At 42.2% G+C, this 21,238-nt stretch overlaps 1 protein-coding gene across 1 annotated transcript in view; it reads left to right on the forward strand.

Moving 5' to 3' along the window:
- Nucleotides 1–3,050: 3,050 nt before the first annotated feature.
- LOC113450094 (uncharacterized) overlaps nucleotides 3,051–21,238 on the forward strand; it is a 32,081-nt gene continuing 13,893 nt past the window's right edge. The window contains exons 1-3 of the mRNA XM_026721242.2: nucleotides 3,051–3,231; nucleotides 3,962–6,210; nucleotides 18,650–20,587. Coding sequence (XP_026577027.2) covers nucleotides 4,183–6,210; nucleotides 18,650–20,587 — 3,966 coding nt within the window. The 5' untranslated portion in view covers nucleotides 3,051–3,231; nucleotides 3,962–4,182. The remainder of the gene's footprint in view (nucleotides 3,232–3,961; nucleotides 6,211–18,649; nucleotides 20,588–21,238) is intronic.

Below are 21,238 nucleotides of genomic sequence, written 5' to 3' on the forward strand. Positions count from 1 at the left end.
GAATGCCCCCCAGCCCCGGGGCCTTGGCCCAGTACCAGGCCATGCAAGCGGCAGGCTGGCTGGCATGCACAGGTGCAGCTCCACTCGTGTGAGTGGCAGACAAGCACACGCAGCTCCACTCACGAGTGGCGGGTTGGCACATATGCAGCTCTATTTGCAGTTGAGCTGCGTGCTCATGCATGTTTGTGCTGCGTGCACATGCATGTTTGTGCTGCCCTGCTGCTTGCAGAAGGGGAGCTGCATGTATGCATGTCGACCTGCTGCTCTTTCTCCCCGCACCGGGCAACTAAGCAGCAAAGGTTGGGGACCGCTGCCTTAAACAAAAATCCTGACGCTATCTTCATTCCCCCCTCAAATCAGATCATGGATAAAGGCAGCAACCTTGGGAGGAAGTTTTGAGTTGAAGGGTTTGAAGCGTGTGAAACTCAATGAGACAGTAAGACTCCAAAGACCCTTTGAGGATCTGATTATTACTTACTACCTGTGCATAGAGAAAATCTCCCTGTTCTTCTGCACAGATGAGCAATGTGGAAAGGAAATGCTGGTATGGATTTCTCCGAGGAATGGACTTTAGGCCAGGCTACCGTTTCCCAGGAGAGTTTTATTCTGGTTAGTTGAACAGACATAATTCCCAAATAGGAATGGGTGATGACAACTAGAACAGAATAGAATAGAATTCTTTACTGGCCAAGTGTGACTGGACACACAAGGAATTTGTCTTGGTGCAAATGTCTCGGTGTACATAAAAGAAAAGATAACATTTGTCAAGAGTCAAGAATCATCAGGCACAACACTTAATAATAAAGCTACTCAATAAGAAAGAAGGGAGGCTCAACTGTATGGTTGCTCTTTTTGCAATTCCTTTCCCGCTTATATTTCCTACATTTGATTTGTATGTTTTTTATATTTAACTCCAGGAACAATTTCTAATAAAAATGATGCCAGGCAATGTATGGCCAGACGTTTCTACACTTTTGTGTGTAAGTGCACAGTACTAGCCTTCTTACAATGAAATATTTCTTTTAAATGTTTACCAGTTTCTTTTACCATATATATATATAAAAATCATTTCAGTGCCTCCCCCTTCGCATTTAGAAAAGGGATGTCAAATTCACAGCAGCATGTTGTCACATGACCTATCGTGATTTTTTTCCCCCTCCCTTTTGCTAAACCAGGGGTGGGCGTGGGCAGCGACTGACGCATCTGGCCCCGCGGGCCGCAAGTTTGACACCCCTGTTCTAGGCCCTCCTTTTGATGTCTGTCACTCTCTTCCCTTGGCTCGATGGAGATTTCTGTGTGAGCAAATTTACAGAGTCACATGGTGTCTAGCATTTAATTTAAAATGTGAAACAAAAGGTGGCTTGAGAGGCACAGCAGCTGGAATATGCAGGTAGTCCTTGACTTACCAAAGTTTGCTTAGTGACCATTCGGTGTTTACAATGGCACAGTGGCTTCTGACTGTTTTTCACACCCACCACTGCAGTATTCCCCTTGGTCGCGTGATTTACATTCGGATGCTTAACAACTCTCACATTTCTGACAGTTGCAGTGTCTCTGGTTGACGTGAACTCCTTTTGCAACCTCCCGTGACAAGCTTAGTGAATGGGGGAAGCCAGACGCACTTAACAAAAGTGTGACTAATTCAACAACTGCAGTGAGTCACTTAACAACCGCAAGACAAGTCGTAAAATGGGAAAGACTCGCTTAACCAATTTCTTCACTTAGCAACATAAATTTGGGGGTCAATTGTGGTCGTAAGTTGAAGATCACCAGTAGTCTGCACTTGGAAACAGCTTGGCTAGCTTGAGTGAGGCTAGTTCCCTCGGAGCTTCTGGCCTGCTGGTGCTTCCATGTCCTAAATCCGTAATAGCGAACCTATGGCACACGTACCAGAAGTGGTACACAGTGCCATCTTTGCTGGCATGCGAGCTGTCGCCCCAGCTCGATTCACTGTGCATGCACGGACGCCTCCCACCAGTCAGCTGATTGTCGGGTATCTGCCGTGCATGCGCAGGGGGCAGGGCGCATACGGGAGGGTTTGGGAATAGTAAGGCCCATGGGCTGTGAGTTTGACACTAGGGGTGGGATTCTACCAGTTCGCACCTATTCGCTAGAACCGGTTGTTAATATTCTAAGCAGTTTGGAGAACCGGTTGTTAGAAGAAATTACTGGTCTAATCCTGTAAGGAAGGCAGGAAGGAAGCATTCTGGTGTTGCTTACAGAAACTGCCTCTCTATTAACCCTTATTACATTCTTGGCAGGACTAGACTTCCTGTCTCTGGAACTTCTCTGGAGTTTTTTTTCCCCTCCTTTGCTGGTACTTTGCTTGTGTGGAGTGACCATTCAATGGCACTGAAAAAAGTGACTTATGACCCTTTTTCACACTTACGACTGTTGCAACATCCCCACAGTCACGAGAGGCCATGTGAGGAGATGCATGCCTCAATGTGAGTGATGTTGAGTTGGCCACGCCCAGCCAGCCACATGACCACCAAGCCACGCCCACCACCTAAGCCATGCCCACAGAACCAGTTGTTTAAAAATGTGAATCCCACCCCTGCCCTGATCTAAGGTGTTGGCTATTCCTCCCACCTTGAACTTAATAAACAAAGCTTCTGGCTCTGATTGATTGATTGATTTGACTGATTTGATTGATTTGATTCATTCATTCACTCAATTTATATACCCAGTTCACTCATGGTGACTCTGGGTGCCTAACAACCCCATACCATACAAAAACTAATGAACTCACACGCACCCTGATTACAGTGCAGGGTGTAATCACCGTACAGTGATTACGGTGGCGATCAGTGCTCCTCGGAGGACCAGAAAGAACAGGTTAGTGAGAGTTCGCCCTGGAAAGGAGCTCTCAATATGGTCGGTGGTGCTGAAAACCACTTGGCGGCACATAGAGTAATCAATCAAAAATCTAGCTTCTACCAGACGCCTCGGCTTAGACCGAACAAACGTGTTTTTCAGGCTTCCGTCGCTAGATGGCGCGCTCTAGATCAGCAACACCGGCGCCTAGAAAGCCGCCAACAGAGCGGCGGCATCGGTGGTTGCCGAATACTGACATCCAACGGATGGGGGAAGAGACTGGGGGTGCAAGGCGTTGAAACAATCGGGTAATGCTAGAGGGGATGCGGGAGAGGAATTTCCTCTTCCGGCTCATCCATGGGAGGATGGTGGCACGGCCAGCCGCTGCTCTCTCGTTCTTCCAAGGGTGGAAAGGTGAGTTGAGGACAGGTCGAGGTGGAGCCGTGAACAGGTAGGGCTGCTTGGTTTCCTCCACGGTGTAGAAGCAGAGAGTCCTAACTTAGCTGCAACATACTCGGCTGCTACGAATTTCTTCCCTCTTTGAATTTAATTCAACCGGTGCCACGTGCTTTAAAAGTGGTGCCTGTTTGGGAGATTGAAAAAGGTCTCGAGGTTAGGAGTTGCTTGTGCTTTTTAGGAGCATGTTGTTTTTTCTTGGCCAAGAAAGGAGTGTCATTGGCAAAACTGCTGCTTTAAATCTTGCAGAGGCTCTGGGCACCAATTTCTTCTATTAAAGTCGCCCACATCTCAAAAATTAGACCAAAAAGTTTGAGTGTACCCATTTCTGGGACATTTTTCGGGCTGAAATGCAAATGGATTTTCAACATATGTAGTATTTGGGTATCTGTATTTCTCTCTGTGTGCAGGTCTGCATCATGTAGGCATTTCCAGATATATTTGATGATAACCCTTTGTAGTGCTAAGAATTTGTGATTTACTCAAGTGAACAAGATAATTTCACAATTGTGTGGATATTTGAATCTCGCTAGTATTCTATGTGTCAGATGAATCATAACATTAGGGATTAATCCAGCATTTTGGCATGTTGGCTTTTTTCATTGTAATGCATGCTTTTTACTTGTGGTTTTTCACATGTTGGGCACCCATTTTATAAACAACCATTAAACTTATGTCAATCTTCTAGACAAAGAGGATGGCAAGAAGAGCATTCTGGACAAGTGAAAATCACAAGAGGAATTAAAAAAGAAAGTGAATCCAGTCAGCAATCAAAGTCTTCCAGTTTCCTCCAGAAAACAACAAAACTCTCCTTCACTGTCAAGCAACAGACAAAAAAGAATAACAGGAATAGAGTTTTGAGCTGGAAAAAAATTGAGTCTGGAACTCATATCCAAATTCAGGAAAAAGATGGAAGTATCGGGAAATCAGTGGGGGGAAACCTGTGGCTTGCATAGTTATGTAGGGCAGGCAGTTATAGAAGCCTTGCCCTGTGAAGAAATAAAGAATAGCTTGAATCAAAGCAGCAGGCAAGATGGGATCCAAAATATTTTTGACCTCCAGAATCCATTGGTGGAAAAATCCCACAGATGTGGGAAAACCACAGATTGCGGATCACAGCTGATTATGCACGAGAGTTTCCACACTGGAGAAAAACCAGACGAATGTTCTGAGTGTGAGAAGGTCTTTTGCTACAGCTCCTTCCCTTTTGAAAATAAAAGGACTTACGCTGGAGAGAACCCATACCAAAGCTTCCAGTATGGTGGAAATTTTAGCAAGCATGCTCCTCTATTGTTACACCAGAAGACTCCTACAGGTGAGAAACCATATGAGTGTCCGAATTGTGGGAAAGCTTTCAGTCAGAATTCCCACCTTGTAAACCATCAAAGGACTCATACAGGGGAGAAACCGTATGAGTGTCCAGATTGTGGGAAAGGTTTCAGTCAGAATTCCAATCTCTTGATGCACCAGAGGACTCACACAGGGGAGAAACCATATAAATGTTCAGATTGTGGGAAAAGTTTCCGTCTTAATTCCCATCTGGTGGTACACAAGAGGTCTCACACGGGTGAGAAACCATATGAGTGCCTGGATTGTGGGAAAGGTTTCACTCACAGTTCCCACCTTGTGATACACCGGAGAACTCACACAGGAGAGAAACCTTATGAGTGTCCAGATTGTGGGAAAGGTTTCCGTGTTAATTCCCATCTGGTGGCTCACCAGAGGACTCACACAGGGGAGAAACCATATCAGTGTCTGGATTGTGGGAAAAGTTTCAGTCAGAATTCCCAACTAGTGGTGCACCAAAGGACACACACAGGAGAGAAACTGTATGAATGTCCAGAATGTGGAAAAAGTTGCACTCACAATTCCGACCTCGTGGTACACCTGAGGACACACACAGGAGAGAAACCGTATGAGTGTCCATACTGTAGGAAACGTTTCAGTCACAATTCCAACCTGGTGGTACACCAAAGGATACACACAGGAGAGAAGCCGTATGAGTGTCCATACTGTGGGAAAAGTTTCAGTCGGAATTCTTATCTGGTGATACACCAGAGGACTCACACTGGGGAGAAACCATATCAGTGTTTGGATTGTGGGAAAAGTTTTAGTCACAGTTCTGAACTGGTGAGACACCAGAGGATACATACAGGAGAGAAACCGTACGAGTGTCCAGACTGTGGGAAAAGTTTCAGTCAGAATTCCAGCCTAGTGATACACAAGAGGACTCACACTGGGGAGAAACCATATGAGTGTTCAGATTGTGGGAAAACTTTCAGTCAGAACTGCTACCTAATTATACATGAGAGGACTCACACAGGAGAGAAACCATACGAGTGTCTCTATTGTGGGAAAAGTTTCATTCGGAATTATGCCTTGGTGATACACCAGAGGACTCATACTGGCGAGAAACCGTATGAGTGTTTGGATTGTGGGAAAAGTTTCCGTCTCAGTTCCCACCTGGTGGTGCACCAGAGGATTCACACTGGGAAGAAACCATATGAGTGTCAGGATTGTGGGGAAAGTTTCAGTCAGAATTGTCTCCTGATATACCACCAGAGGGCACACACAGGAGAAAAACCATATGAGTGTCCAGATTGTGGGAAGAGTTTCAGTAACAATTCTCACCTGGTGGTGCACCAGCGGATTCACACAGGAGAAAAACCATATGAGTGTCTGGATTGTGGGAAAAGTTTCAGTCGGAATTCCCACCTGGTGGTGCATCAGAGGACTCACACAGGGGAGAAACCGTATGAGTGTCCGGATTGTGGAAAAGGTTTTAGTACTAGATCTAAACTTGTAAATCATGTAGGTTTACACATAGGGGAGAAACCTTTCAAATGCTCAGAGTGTGGGCGGTGTTTTACGCAAAATTCCTCCCTTACTGCGCACAAGAAAACCCACACGAGGCAAAAGGTGATGAATATAGAGAAGGTTTGACTTTCCTTTCTGATCTCCTGTGGAAATGCAGTTGAGAAATTAACTATTTAATTTCACATCTGATTCACTTTAATAAAATGTATTAGTATTAGACATGACGGAAGAGAGAAACAAAATGGAAGATATTAGTTTAGTTAGTTTAGCAGAAATAGTGGAATTCTGCAAAAAGTATTTAGGGGTGGAGTGGGTTTTTTTTTTGCATATTGGTCATCATAAGGCATAGAAACGCAACATACAAAGTACTGATAGTTCTCAATTTACAACCACAATGGAGCCCAGAATTTTTGTTAAAAATTTGTTGAGTTTTGCCCCATTTTACAACTTATTTTGCCACGTTTGTTAAATGAATCACTGCAGTTGTTAAATTATAACATGGTTAAGTGAATATGTTTTTGCCATTGACTTGTCACAAAAGGGGATCACATGACCTTGGGACACTGCAGCAGTCATAAATATGAGTCAGTTGTCAAGCATCCGAACGTAAAGCGTGGGCATGGGGAAGCTACAACGGTCTTAAGTGTGAAAAATGGTCGTACGTCCTTTTTTTCAGTGCTGTTCAGAGATGGTATTCAGCAGGTTCTGACCAGTTCTGGAGAACTGATAGCGGAAATTTTGAGTAGTTCAGAGAAACGGTAAATGCCACGTCTGACTGGAGATTGTACAGTATCCTTCCCCTGCCACGCCCATGAAGCCACACCCACAGAACTGGTAGTAAAAAAATTTGAATCCCCACCACTGGTACCTTCTACCTAGATGTCCTCCAGATTTTCAGCCCCAGAATCCCCCAGCCAGCATACTTATTGAATAAAATATTTTGGAAACCTAATAAACATTTCTGGTAGGTACCAAAAGTCTGTGGCAAGACTTAAAAATAAATTATTAAAAAATAGGAGCACTCATATCGTTATTCCTCAAATATGACAAATAAAGGATTTAAAATTCATCTTTTTCTAACATTTTCAGAATTTTACATCAAGAAGAATCCTATTTAGATTATGGTAAGCTAAAGCACAGAATAGAGAATATATGAGGGAGGGTTTAGCAGCAACCACACAAAAATTTTACGTGTAAAGGCTGTTGAACCGTGCTGTAAGAATAGGGGAGAGAAAAGACTGTGTTTTTGAGCATAGGACTTTCATGTTTATTAGCAACCTTCCTATGATCTTGTTTCTTTAGAGGTGTCCTTTGAAGGATGATATTAATGTCAGATGCTGCCCCCCCCCTTTTTTTTGCATCCTCTTTGGTGGTTGGAGATCTGAGAAAAAAAAATGTAATAAATGTTTCATTTGTAAAAGTGCATTGTGTAAGAACCACAACTTTTGACAAGGAAAATAAAAGGGCAATATCAGCACTGCTGTGAACATGGGGCAAGGAAATGCAAAGCTCTCTTCTCAAGACATGGGAGATTCTTTCAATTCTTTCACTCCACTCTCGGGTTCTTTATAAATTTTTCCAAAAATGTCTACTAGTAAAGAGGAGAATTATTTGGAGCAGCTAAGAGGCATTTTAGTTATACAGATGGATAACTCTTATTGTGCTGTGTTTAAAAGACACCAAAGAATTCAAGATTGGTCCATTACATTAACAATTCAGAATCAGATTATATAATGACCCTGTGACTCTGGACACACAGAAACAACAACGTGTTTCAAAGGTGCTTTGTCAAAAGACAACTGGACTGTTTTGTTTTTTTTTCCCTTAAGGAAGAAGACGTTTTGCTTCTCATCCAAGAAGCGCAGTTGGTTCTGGCCAGATCCGATGAAGCTTTTTGGATGAGAAGAGAAACGTCTTCTCCTTAGGGGAAAAAACAATCCAATTTGCCTTTTGAAAAAGCACCTTTGAGGCAACTGTGGCCTGGATGACTGAGAATCTCCACAGACAAGAGAGCATGTGCTGCTCCAGTGGCTGTATGAGAGGCATTTGTACAGGTTCATCTCACCATTACTGCATAAATACCCAGAATATGCAGAACAATTCTGCACCTCCCTGTCTTCAGGCGGAAACCCTGCTGTAACCTATATTACCAGATTCTGAGGATCAGCACTTAAAATTTGTCAGATAATGGATGACCTGTGCCATAAATTAGTCTTGCTGAACATTCAGCTTGTTGTATTAGACTTTGCACAGGGATAGGTTTGCCACATATTAACCTTTATGCTCCCTCTTCCTAGCCCTGCTATTAGATTTGCTTTTATATATAATCTTTCGTTTATATCTTTTAGCTTTTTAGAATAGTTATTTTTGGATTTTAATTATTTTCTATGTTTTTTAACTTAATGTACCCCATGTTCCTTATGCTGGTCTTTTGGGCACCCCTGTTATCGTATTAGATTTTATTATCCTTAGGAGCTGAAAATGCTTGAAATGGTTTAAAAGCTTCTGGATCTTTGAGAGGACCATACCATAATGCAAACTGCTAGTGACTCTTATTCTGATGTCTTTGGGGAATAAAAGGGGGCACTAGCAAAGAAGGGAGTGGGAGGGAAGAACTTGGAAGAATTTATAGCTATCTGTTGCAAGACTTCATTGCAGAGAGTGTTTCTTTTTATTCTTCTCTGAATATGTTTTTTTTTTGCCTTTTGGGACGTGTCTCATACATACAACCAAAATGCAAAAAAGAGGGGCAGTGGGGAGGAATAACTATTTATGCCAGTCTGAAGACTTAACTGTGAAACATTAATCAAAGAAGTGATTCATTTATTTTATTTATTCATGTATCAAACTTCTTAACTGCCTATCTCACTCACAGAGGGGCTCGGAGCAGTGTACAACGTAAATAGTACAATAAAACATTAAAAACCAAATAATTTAAGATTAAAATATAAAACACTATAAATTTATTGATATTATATTAATATTAAATGAATATTAATTAAATTTGAATATGTAAAATACATGGAAATTGATGCTAGTAATGGAATACCAGACATGTAATCAATAGATTAATTGGACTGCACAAAATCTAACATATAACGAATGACTTTAAGCAAAATTAATCAATCTTCTTAGATATGGATGATGTCACTTCATTTACGTAAACTTCCATACTGCAGTTATCACTTTTCTATTAAAATATCAGAGATGAATTCTCTCCATATTTGTACTGTTAACTGAAGATAGATCAATTCTATTAAAAATTTACATTGCATTCTATGATGTTCCATTCTTGTGATTGAAGAAACAAAAAGCTGCTTTAATGGGCTTTTTTCTTTATTGAGGAGGAGCCATTCTGTTTTCTTCTCTTTTTATGATGTTTTCCCCTTTAAAGTAATATTTTGCAACAGTGAGTTTCCAAGTGGTGAGCAATTGACATTCACATTTACCAGAGGTCCTGAGAATGGGGTGCTTATCCCAAGGCTTGTCTTTGTGACGCTCAGAACTACAAATGGCGGGGAGTTGCAATAAAGATACACTCGGAAGGAGAGTTGTGTGAATCTCTGGCAGCCAAAAATTGGGAGGCATCTAATAGCACCTTTTCAGACTACCATATTTTTATAAAGAGGGATATACCTGTGTCAGCTACGCTTTCTAATACAATTGGTTAGACAGAAAAGATGGTGGCAGAATCCTGACGTATCTCAGAATGGGTAAACATAGTTTATCTCTTATTCACTATCTTTCTCTTTCTACTGTATATTTTATTACATTAAAATTTTCTGACTATCAAAAAGGAATGCTTCACACAAAGAGCATGGTGACTTATACACTTTGCATGCAAATGCATAGTAGCATACATTTTACAACCCTTTGAATGTTTCTTTCTAAAGTTTACCAGTTTCTTCTACTATATACCCTCCCTTTTTAAGCACAATTTTTCTAGGCTCTGCCACGTGCCTCTTGCTTTGATGTAATCGAGATTTCTGGGCAAGCAGATGGCATTTACCATTTAGCAGATTTAAAATCTCCCTCACGAACAAAGTTGGCTTATTGGGAACAGCAGATTCAAGACACTCTGTGTACATATCTCTCATCAGTACAAGTGAAGGTGGTTCCTCGGGCCTCTGCCTTGCCTTGTCGCAAATCCTTGGGAGCCACTGGAAATCAAACTTTGGGATATAGAGTTTTTAAGTTCTTGAGAACCAGCCCTGCAAAAAGAAAGAAAATTTTAGGTGAGCTTTCTTCAAACTACTCCCAAGTCTTGCTCAAACTGTTTAGGAGTAATAAGGCTGAAATCTAACTCCTCTGGAGATTGGGAAGGCTGCTCAGAGCAATTCTACCCTCTAATGAGATTTAGGCTTCCCAATAACACAGATAGGAAGATCAGAGCAACCAGGTTGATTAGGGGAACTGGAGACTAAGGCATATGAAGAATGGTTGCAGGAACTGGGCTTGGCTAGTCTGGTGAAGAGAAGGACAAGGGAAGACATGATAGCAGTCTTCCAATATCTGAGGGGCTGCCACAGAGAGGAAGGGGTCAAGCTATTTTCCAAAGCACTTGTAGGCCAGACAAGGAATAATGGATGCAAACTGAACAAGGAGAGATGTAACCTGGAAATAAGGAGAAACTTTCTGACAGTGAGAACAATCAACCAATGGAGAGATTGGACTGCCATTTGTCAGAAATGTTCTAGGGTCTCCTGCTTGTGCGGGGGGTTGGACTAGATGACCTACAAGGTCCCTTCCAACTCTGATTATCTATTAGATGTATCTCCTATCTAGAAGTAGTTTGGTGGCAATGTTGGTGGAAGCTTCCAGGTTTGTCTCATGCCTCATTTTATTAATTGGGTGAAGGTGGCAAACATTTACAGGCTATACACAAAAACAAGACCTTCATGAACTTCTAGAGCTCAGAACCTGGCTAATCTTGTGAGGCTAAATAGGGTCAAAATCTTGACTCTTCACGCTTCCCTCAGTTGCAAAAAAGGTTTTGATGAATTCTCTTGCATCCCCTCAAGATGAAGAACTGGCTGGAACTGACTTCACCAAGGAAGGTGTCTTTTATGGTTGCCTGTTTTAGAATAGCAATAGAATTCTTTATTGGCCAAGTGTGATTGGGCACACGAGGAATTTGTCTTTGATGCATACGCTGTCAGTTTACATAAAGAAAAAATAAAATACATTCGTCAAGAATCATAAGGTACAACACTTAGTGATAGTCATGGGTTACTAATAAGCAATCAAATCATACTAGGTAACGATAAAAACAATATAAGTTGTATAGATACAAGCAACATGGATATAGCCATAAATGGGAAGAGATAGGTACTAGGAAGGATGAGAATAATAGTAATACAGTCTTAGTAGTTAATTTGACAGTGTTGTGGATGGACATCATTTGTTTAGTAGAGTGATGCCCTTTGGGGGGAAAACAGTCCTTGTGTCTAGTTGTTCTGGTGTGCGGTGCCCTGTAGTGTCATTTGGAGGGTAGGAGTTGAAAGAATTTATTTATTTGTATTTATTTATTTTGTCAAATGCTTGCAATATAATAGAAATAAGAATAAATATGTTTACATATAAGAAATAGGAACTCATAATTGGGGACAATAGGACAGGGATAGTAGGCACGATTGTGCGCTTATGCATTATGCGTTACGTCCAGGATGTGAGGGGGGTCTGTAGATATTTTCACAGCCCCCTTTTTGACTCATGAAATATACAGATCCTCAATGGAAGGCAGGTTGGCAGCAATGGTTTTTTCTGCAGTTTCGTGCAGAATTTTTTATTTTTTTTTTCATTTTTCCCCATGGTTTCAAACTGTCCCCCAAGGATGTTTTTCCTTGGTTCACCTAAAGGAATTTTTTCAAATAGTTCGTGGATGAGAAGCCAAAAGTCTTCAAGCAAAAAAACATAAATGTCCAATTGCCTTTTGTTTTGAAAAAGCACCTTTGGGACAACCATGATCTGGGCGACTGAGAACCTCCATAGACATTGCCTTGGTTTATTTTATTTTAAATTTTATTTTATTTTACTTATTTATTTTTATTTATTTATTTATTCAAGCGATTATAAGATAACAGGCATAAGTATAAACACAGTCATGAATACATGAAATGGGTACATGTAAGAAAAATAAAACTATCGAAAGGGTCAGTAAAATGTCGATTTGAAGTCACATCATAATCAAACGAGAAATCTGGCAACCGCCTCAGGATAAAGAGATCGGACAAAGCGTAGTTTCTTCCAGGCTGAGGTCGCTCGATGGCGCTCTGCAAGCCGCCTCCAAAAACATCCCCCGTTTGTGAGGTAGAGCATTCGAGCCCTGGATTGCTAGAGAGGATGTCGGAGGAGAGGAGGGAGAGGGACTTCCTCTTCCGGCTCACCTGAAGGAGGATGGTCGCGTGGGCAGTGGGGTCTCGTGCTCTTCCCAGGGTCGCGGCAGCTGCTGGAAGGTGAGTCCAAGAAAGATCGGAGGAGAAGCTGGGAGCAAGTAGGGCTCTTTGGTTTCCTCCAGGGTGCGCTTTGTTTGTTGCCTTCCCCAATTTTTATTCCAATAGTACTGCAGGTTTTTGTTTTTTAACTGTGTGCCTTTAAAAAGCGGTGCCTTCAATCTTCTGCTGATTGGGAGCTTTAAAAAAGATTGGAAAAAGTCTCATTCAGGTAATAGATCATCAGAGTTGGAAGGGACCTTGTAGGTCATCTAGTCCAACCCCCTTGCCCAAGCAGGAGACCCCACACCATTTCTGACAAATGGCAGTCCAATCTCTTCTTGAAAGTCTCAAGTGAACAACCCCAATTCACCTTGGGGTTGTTGCTGTTTATTCCTTCCTTCCTTCCCTCAAATTTTACTCCACTCTTTCTGCATGATTTGAAAGGGGTCCCTTCATTTTCCTTCTGATTTAAATATCTCAATTCAGATTCCACTGGTGCTGCAGACTTTGAAAGTGTTGCTTGCAATTTTCGGCTGGTTGGAAGTTTTTAAAAATCTTCACTATAGGGGTGGAGTGCTTGTGTTTTTTAGGAGCATGTTGTTTTCTCTGCAAGTGAGGCGTTTCATGGGCAAAACTGGTGCTTTAAATCTTGCAGAGGCTTTGGGCACCATTTCCCCCCTTAAAGCTACCCCCCCCCCAATCTCTAAAATGAGACCAAAAAAAATTGAACGTACCCACTTCTGGGACATTTGTCAGGCTGGATCGTAATGCATGTACCTTTATAGGTGTGTAGGTTTGTATTTGTGTTCATGTATCTGTATAAACTATCCTCGGCATTTCCACATATATTTGATAATGATTTCAATGCTAAGAATGTGTGATTTTCCTTGGATTTTGCTAGCCATTTATATGTCAAATGAATGACAAATAAAGTTAGAAGTTAATCATGAATGTAATTAAATGTAATCATCTTACATTTAAAAAAACAAGGGGAAGAACAAGGAAAGTTTAAAATAGATATAAATAATGAAAAAAGACAAGTAACATTTAAAAAGTGGTTCCTTCTAAATATTTTTAAGATATAAATATACTTTTGCTTTAGATAACGCAATAAAATTATACAAAATGAAAAATATAAAGCTGTACATACCAAATAATACAGTATATGTAGTATGTATAGCAAAATACAGTATATAACCTCAATCCGAATAAAACATACATATATTATCAATTCAAAAATACACATAAATATTACTGCATTCTTCTATAATAAAAATTTTACCGTAAAACATTGTCTATTTTAAAGATAGAAAAATACATAAAAGCCTGAAAAATGTATGTTTATTAACTTCAACAGGGCACATTTCTATTATCAACACTTACCAAGCTCTTTGATAAGATATTACCTTTGGCTATCTTATTAGCTAAGTTCTTTGAAAGCCATATCATATTGATTCTTGAAAATGATGTATGCTTTTCTGCAAAAGTGTCTATTTGCTTTCAGAGCCAGTTTTGTGTCTTCAAGAATCTACCAGTATCAAATTCTCCCATCAACCCAAACATAGATTTTGGAAATTGTCCTGGATAGGCTTGATTTCTTAGATAAATGGCTCTATCTAAAAGAGAGTTTGTTATACCATTCTAATCTTTCATCATGTGCAACATAAAAGCCAACAATAAGTTTAATCCTTTGGGTCACAATTTCCATGGCATACCTTGCCCACTAACAAAACAATAGGGTTGGAAGGGACCTTGGAAATCTAATCCAAACCACTGCTCAGGCAGGAAACCCTATATCATTTCAGACAAATGGTTGTCCAATCACTTAGAAACCTCCAGTGATGAAGAAGCCACAACTTTTGGAGGCAAGTTTGTCCACTGATTAATTGTTCTCACTATCAGGAAACCACTCCTTATTTCTAGGTTAGATCTTTCCTTGTATTACTCTCTATCCATTAATTCTCATCCTCCCTTCAGGTACTTTGGAGAATGATTAACCCCGTATTCTCAAATATTGGAACACTGCTGTCATGTCACCCCTAGTCTTTCTCTTCATTAGACTATAGACATGCCCAGTTCTTGCAACTGTTCATCGTATTTTAGCCTCCAGTCCCTTAATCATCTTTGTTTCTCTTTGTACTCTTTCTAGAGTCTCAACATTCTTTTGTAATGTAATGACCAAAACTATCCTTTTGGTAATGTAGCGACCAAAACTAGCAGCAGTATTCTAAGTGTGGTCTTATCAAAGCTCTATAAAGCAGTACTCTCATTTCATTGCATTTGTTATGGAGATTCTCAGTCATCCAGGTCATGGTTGTCTCAAGGGTGCTTTTTTCACGAGGCAACTGGACTTTCTGGTTTTTCTTTGAAGATGTTTCACTTCTCATCTAAGAAGCTTCTTCAGCTCTGAGTGGATGGTGGGGAATGGTGAGGACTTATACTCCTTGCAGACAGCTGGTCATTTGCATTCTTTTAGGAAGTTGTTAAGGCCACCTGGAGGTTTATCTGTGCTGTCAGGGTCACCTGAACAGTACAAAATGGGTGTGGAGCCTTCTTGGAACTGTTGAAAGGACTGTGTGGTAACCTGGAGATAGATGATGTCATATCCCTTCCCCTCTGTTTGAGAGGGTTGTTCAATTTTGACATAGATGGCCTCTTCTTTGACCCCTCTTTCAAACTAGCGGACCTCTCTATCCAAAATGTGGACTTTGCTATCTTCAGAAGTGTGGCTTTTGTCTTTTAAATATAGATGAACTACTGAATCTAATCCTGATGGGTTTGTGATCTCCTATGTTGTGCCATGTGTTTATGAAGTGGTTGTTTTGTTTCCCCAATGTATAGACCTGCACATGGCTCACTGCATTGTACTGCATATACCACGTTGTTCAAGTTTATGTCTGGGTATTTTATCTTTGGGGTCGACAAACTTCTGCCTTAATGTATTCTTGGGTTTGAACTTTGAAGTGTGCACATATATTGTATTGGCTGAAGATTCTCCTGAGCTTTTCCGATATTCCTGCAACACCTGGAATGACAACATTGCTTCGTTTATTGTTCTCTTCGTTGTCTGTTATGGAGGAGGTTCTGTAGGGTCTTTTTTGAGATTTGATGAAGGGCCACTTGTGGATAGCCACATGTTCTAAGGGCTTCCTTGACGTGTTTACGTTCATTTTCTTTGCCATCTTTGCTGTTAGGCAGGCCTTCAGCTCAGTCGTGTAGGGTTCTGATGACTCCCATTTTGTGATCCAGTGGGTGGTGGAAATCAAAGTGTAAATATTGATCTGTGTGGGGGGGATGTTCTGTAAACTTCAATGTTCAATGTCTTCCTTAATGTGGACTATTTTCCTTAACAGCTTCCCGTGTGAATTTGATATATCTGTCCACAGAATGTTTATGTTTGGTGAGTGCTTCCAATTCCTGTGTTTTGATCGTGACCCAAGTACTATCCACATACCTATACTAGTGAGTGGGTGGAATTCCTGTGAAGGAGTCTAGGGTTTGGTTTCTGCCTCTTCCATGTAGAGATTGGCCACAGTGGGAGACACAGGTGAACCCTTGGCACAACCATGCTTTTTATCTCTAGAAACCTTCGTTGTATTTAAAATAAGTAGTGGTCAGGCAGAGTTCCAGCATGGCACGTATGCAGTCTGGGCTGAGGTCGATTGTGCCATCTAAAGTGCTGTCTTGTAGCAATCATTTCTCCACTACCCTGACAGCTTCAATTGTTGGAATGCAGGTGAAGAAGGAAGTCACATCCTAGGAAACCATGGTCTCATCTGAGTCCAGTTTCAGTTTCCAAACCTTGCTGACGAAGTCCTGTGAATTGTTGATGTGATGGGTGATGTTGCCAACTAGAGGAGCTAATAAGGTGGTTTTGCAATGTTGGAGGTGACAAAGTTGATGCTGCTGACAGTTGGTCTGAGTGGAGTTCCCTCTTTGTGGATTTTGGGGAGTCCATATATGCACGGGGTGGCTATCCCAGGGTAAAGATGGTGATACTGTAGCTTGTCGATGGCCTTGTCCTTCAGTAAGTGTTTCTAGAAATCAATGGCAATGGCCTTTTTCTTGTAACTGCTGGTGGGGTCTCTCTTCAGAGTCTCGTACGTAGCGGTGTCCTTCAGAAGACTGGCGTCAGCGTTCCAGAAAACCAATAAATAACTCCCGAGACAGACATGTTCTCAAAGTTTCCTTTTATTAGAGTAGTAAACTGGCACATCTAGGAAATCCCGAATCTGAAAGTTCTGAGTTTCCTTCCAATAAGTAAAAAATCCACCCCCTGCCCCCATCATTACATCACATGCCCCAATCACCATCCATCCCAACTTGAGACATCTTCTCAACCAGGTGCAGAAATAACATGACCTTGACTTTAAAGAAGAATGCTATTATGCCTAACCACATACATTCCATGAAATTCCCCTCCCATCTTCCCAGGCTCAAGAATGTGGCAGTGTAGAAGCTAAGTCTGGTGCTAATATGGCTTCCAACACTGACAACTGTTCCCCGTGGCCTTGTTGTCATCTACGTTCAGGATGACTGTGCGTCTTCCTTTATCAGCTGGCAGGGTGGTGATGTTTGGGACTCTTCCAAGGGATGTCACTGCTCTCCTTTCTTGAATAGGAGGACTGCATTGGCCTTTTCTGGCAGTTTTTCTGACTTTGCTGATGATGATCATTAAATCCTCCCCCTTTGCTTTCCGTGACGTAGCCATTTAACAAATCATGGGAACATTCAGAGTGCCTGAGATAGGGCGGCCATAGGAAGCCTTGTGTTCTGACCCAGGCTTCGTCAAACTTAATGAAACACAAACTTATTTTAAAAGTAAAAACTATTTTAATGCAATGCTGGGAATTACTTGCATTCCCAGCCAGAACTAATTATAAACAGTTTCCCAAGATAAGAGCACGTCTTTCAGTGCTGTAGAAGACTGCCAAAAAACAGAAGTATCCAAATTAATGATAACAGAAACCAACCCAAAGTACCATAAAAAACCGACCAGAGTTCCCAGAGCTTCAAGGAGGACTTGGAATCTATCGAACTACTTTGCTTCCTGCAAAGATTACGTCATTGAGGTCTGACTTTTATCCCTTATGGAAGGGCCCATCACCTCCCAGCCTTATTCCCGAGTCGTCCCTTCTGTTTCAGCTGCTCTCGCCTTCTAGCAGCTCTGTGCACATGCACACTGGGAACAGGCTCCCCTGGGTCCTCTGCTTCGCTTCTGCCAGACTCTGAAGGCAGCACCCCACTCCCAGATGGTCCTGGCTCCATCTCTACATCGGACGCAGGACCCTCGTCCAAGTCCTCTCCAGACTCCCTGCCTGGTCCCCTTTCTTCCTCACTGTCCGCCTCCGCTGCCGGCTGCACTGGCTGCCAGCGAGCCACAACACCTAGCACAATGCCAGGCTTGCCTGCCCTCAGCCTCCTAAGGCTTCTCCCACCCCCTGAGGCATTCCATACCCCACTTCTCTGCCCTTAGGATCCATGCAGTTCTCTATCATCCTTCCCACCCAGCCATCTTGGGGAGATCAAACCACCTGGATTTTGCAAGGCTCTTAGCGAGCAAGGGGAGATCCGGCTGGATCAAATTTGCAACCTCCAACAAGCCTCTAGTTGCCTTTCTACCCAGGAACTTGTAGGAGTTAGCGTGCTTCAGGGATCAAAAACATCCAAAGGAACTTTCTGTTTTTGCAGCTTCCTAGAGAGGTGCCCAGCCCCTTACGGGATCAGCTTCCTTACAGAGCCAGCCTTGTGGCAAATTCAAGTCCAGAAGTATTAAAATCTCCAAGAAAAAAAAAATAGCTCGGATCAAAAGAGAGCCTCTCTTAAATAACAAACGCGTACCAAGAAACCCCCTCCCAAACAACTGTTTAAGAAATGAGGAAGTCTAAGTTAATTGCCTCACAGATTCCTTTGCCTCTCAGTTGACCACTCTCCAATCCGTGGGAAAAATTACTTCCACAATCTTCTTGCCAGTACGGATTGTACGAAGGACAAACCCAGGAATTCCTAGAGTGCTTTCTGATTGTAATGTATGCTGTTTTTCCTTGGGGTTTTCATTTGTCATGCACCAATTTCATGTACAATCATTACATTAACTCTTTTTTTTTAATGAATCTTTTAGATGAAGAGGATGCCAAGAACGACATTCTGGACAAGCGAGAATCACAAAGAGCATTAACAAGGAAAGGAAATCCATCCAGCATTCAGAATTTGTAACCTTCTTCACCAGGAAAAAAAATAAAACTCAACAAAGCACTCCACAAAAAGGTCGAAAGGGGGAGCGGGGTAATCTTATCCAAATTCAGAAGGAAAAAAAAATGGAACTATCTGGAAATCAGTGGGCAGGAAGCTGTCACACAGACAGCCCCATAGGGCAGGCAGTCGTGCAAGCTTTGCCCTGTGAAGAACAAAAGAGTAGTTTGAATCAAAGCACCATGCAAGAAAAGATTCAAAGTATTTTTGACCTTCAAAATCCAGGAATATTAGTGATGGAAAAGCCCTGCAGATCTACATATCATGAGAAAAGCATAGATTGCAGATCACAACTGATTACGCCTGAAGGGATACACACCGGAGAAAGCCTGAATGAATGTTCTGAGTGTGGGAAAGTATTTTACTACAGCTCTCATCCTTTCGATGGTAACAGGACTTACAATGATGGGAACCCATACCAGTGCTCTCAATGTGATAAGAGTTTTCGCAAAGACACACCCTTACTGATACACCACAAGACACACACAGGTGGGAAACCATACGAGTGTATGGATTGTGGGAAACATTTTACTTACAATTCTCACCTGGTGAAGCACCAGAGGACTCACACAGGGGAAAAACCTTATGAGTGCCCAGATTGTGGGAAAAGATTCCGTACTAATTCGCACCTGGTGTCGCACAAAAGAACTCACACAGGGGAGAAACCACATCAGTGTATGGATTGTGGAAAAAGTTTCAGTCGGAATTCCCAACTAGTAATTCACCGGAGGACACACACAGGAGAGAATCTATATGAATGTTTGGACTGTAGGAAAAGTTTCAGTCAGAAATCCCATCTGGTGGTACACCAGAGGACACACACAGGAGAGAAACCGTATGAATGTCCATATTGTGGGAAACGTTTCAGTTACAGTTCCAACCTGGCAGCCCACCAGAGGATTCACACTGGGGAGAAATCAAATGAGTGTCCAGATTGTGGGAAAAGTTTCAGTCGGAATTCCTACCTGGTGATACACCACAGGACTCACACTGGGGAGAAACCGTATGAATGTCCTGATTGTGGGAAAAGTTTCATTCACAGTTCTGAACTGGTGAGACACCAGAGGACACACACAGGAGAGAAACCATATGAATGTCCAGACTGTGGGAAAAGTTTCAGTCAGAGTTCCAGCCTGGTGTCACACAGGAGGACTCACACTGGGGAGAAACCGTATGAGTGTCCAGATTGTGGGAAAACTTTCAGTCAGAGTTGTTACCTGGTTATACATGAGAGAACTCACACAGGGGAGAAACCATATGAATGTCTATATTGTGGGAAAAGTTTCATTCGGAATTACTCCTTGGTGATACACCAAAGAACTCACACAGGAGAGAAACCGTACAAATGTGTGGATTGTGGGAAAAGTTTCCGTCTTAATTCCCATCTGGTGGTCCATCAGAGGACTCACTCTGAGAAGAAACCATATGAGTGCCAGGATTGTGGGGAAAGTTTCAGTCAGAATTGCCTTTTGGTATACCACCAGAGGCGACACACAGGAGAGAAACCATTCGAGTGTCCAGATTGTGGGAAAAGTTTCAGTAACAATTCCCACCTGGTGGTGCACCAGAGTATTCACACAGGTGAGAAACCATATGAGTGCCAGGAGTGTGGGAAGACTTTTAGTCGTAATTCTCACCTGCTGATACATCAGAGGTCTCATACAGGAGAGAAACCATATGAGTGTCAGGAGTGCGGGAAAACTTTCAGTCGGAATTCCCACTTGGTGATACACCAAAGGACTCACACAGGAGAGAAACCATATGAGTGTCCTGATTGTGGGAAAGGTTTCGCTACTAAGTCTAAACTTGTAGTTCATGTAGCTTTACACATTGGGGAGAAACCTTTCAAATGCCCGGAGTGCGGACGTAGCTTCACACAAAATTCCTCTCTTACCGCACACAAGAAAATCCACATGAGACAACAAGTGATGAGTCTGGAAAAGTCTTGAATTTCATTTCTGGTCTGTCGTCAGAGGTGCAGGAGATCTAGGGAGGCCTAATAGAAGCGTCAACCGACCTGCCTCAGGCCTTCCCCACTCCAAGATACTCAGCCCAGTGGCCCAACTGTCCCGTCAGCGAGAATCGGTGGGAAAGGAATTGGTATGCCTGCCTTTCCTAATTCTGCCTGTGCCCTTCTTGCTCCCAAGGTGCCCTGGGGCAAACAAAGGACCAGTTCCTCAATTTTTGGTGGGGTGGGGTGGGGTGCCTTTTTCACTAATCAGCTCTCAGACCGTTAGCTGGGGATGTTTGCAAAGCTCCTCTGTCTCTCTAGGCTTTGGGAAGAGGGCCCTTGCTGAAAGAGCAGCTTCAGGACAACCTTCCCAAACCTTTCCCTTTTCTTAATGCGCCCCCCCCTCCTATCTCTCTCTCAAAACAAATGTATTCAGTAGAAAAATAAAGGGGGGGGGGAAACGGGGAAGGATGGGCAAACAGTGAATCTTTAAAAGTTGTGCTAGAAAATG

This window comes from Pseudonaja textilis, chromosome 2, assembly GCF_049901715.1.
Source record: "Pseudonaja textilis isolate UNSWEBS1 chromosome 2, rPseTex1.2, whole genome shotgun sequence".
NCBI lineage: Eukaryota > Metazoa > Chordata > Lepidosauria > Squamata > Elapidae > Pseudonaja > Pseudonaja textilis.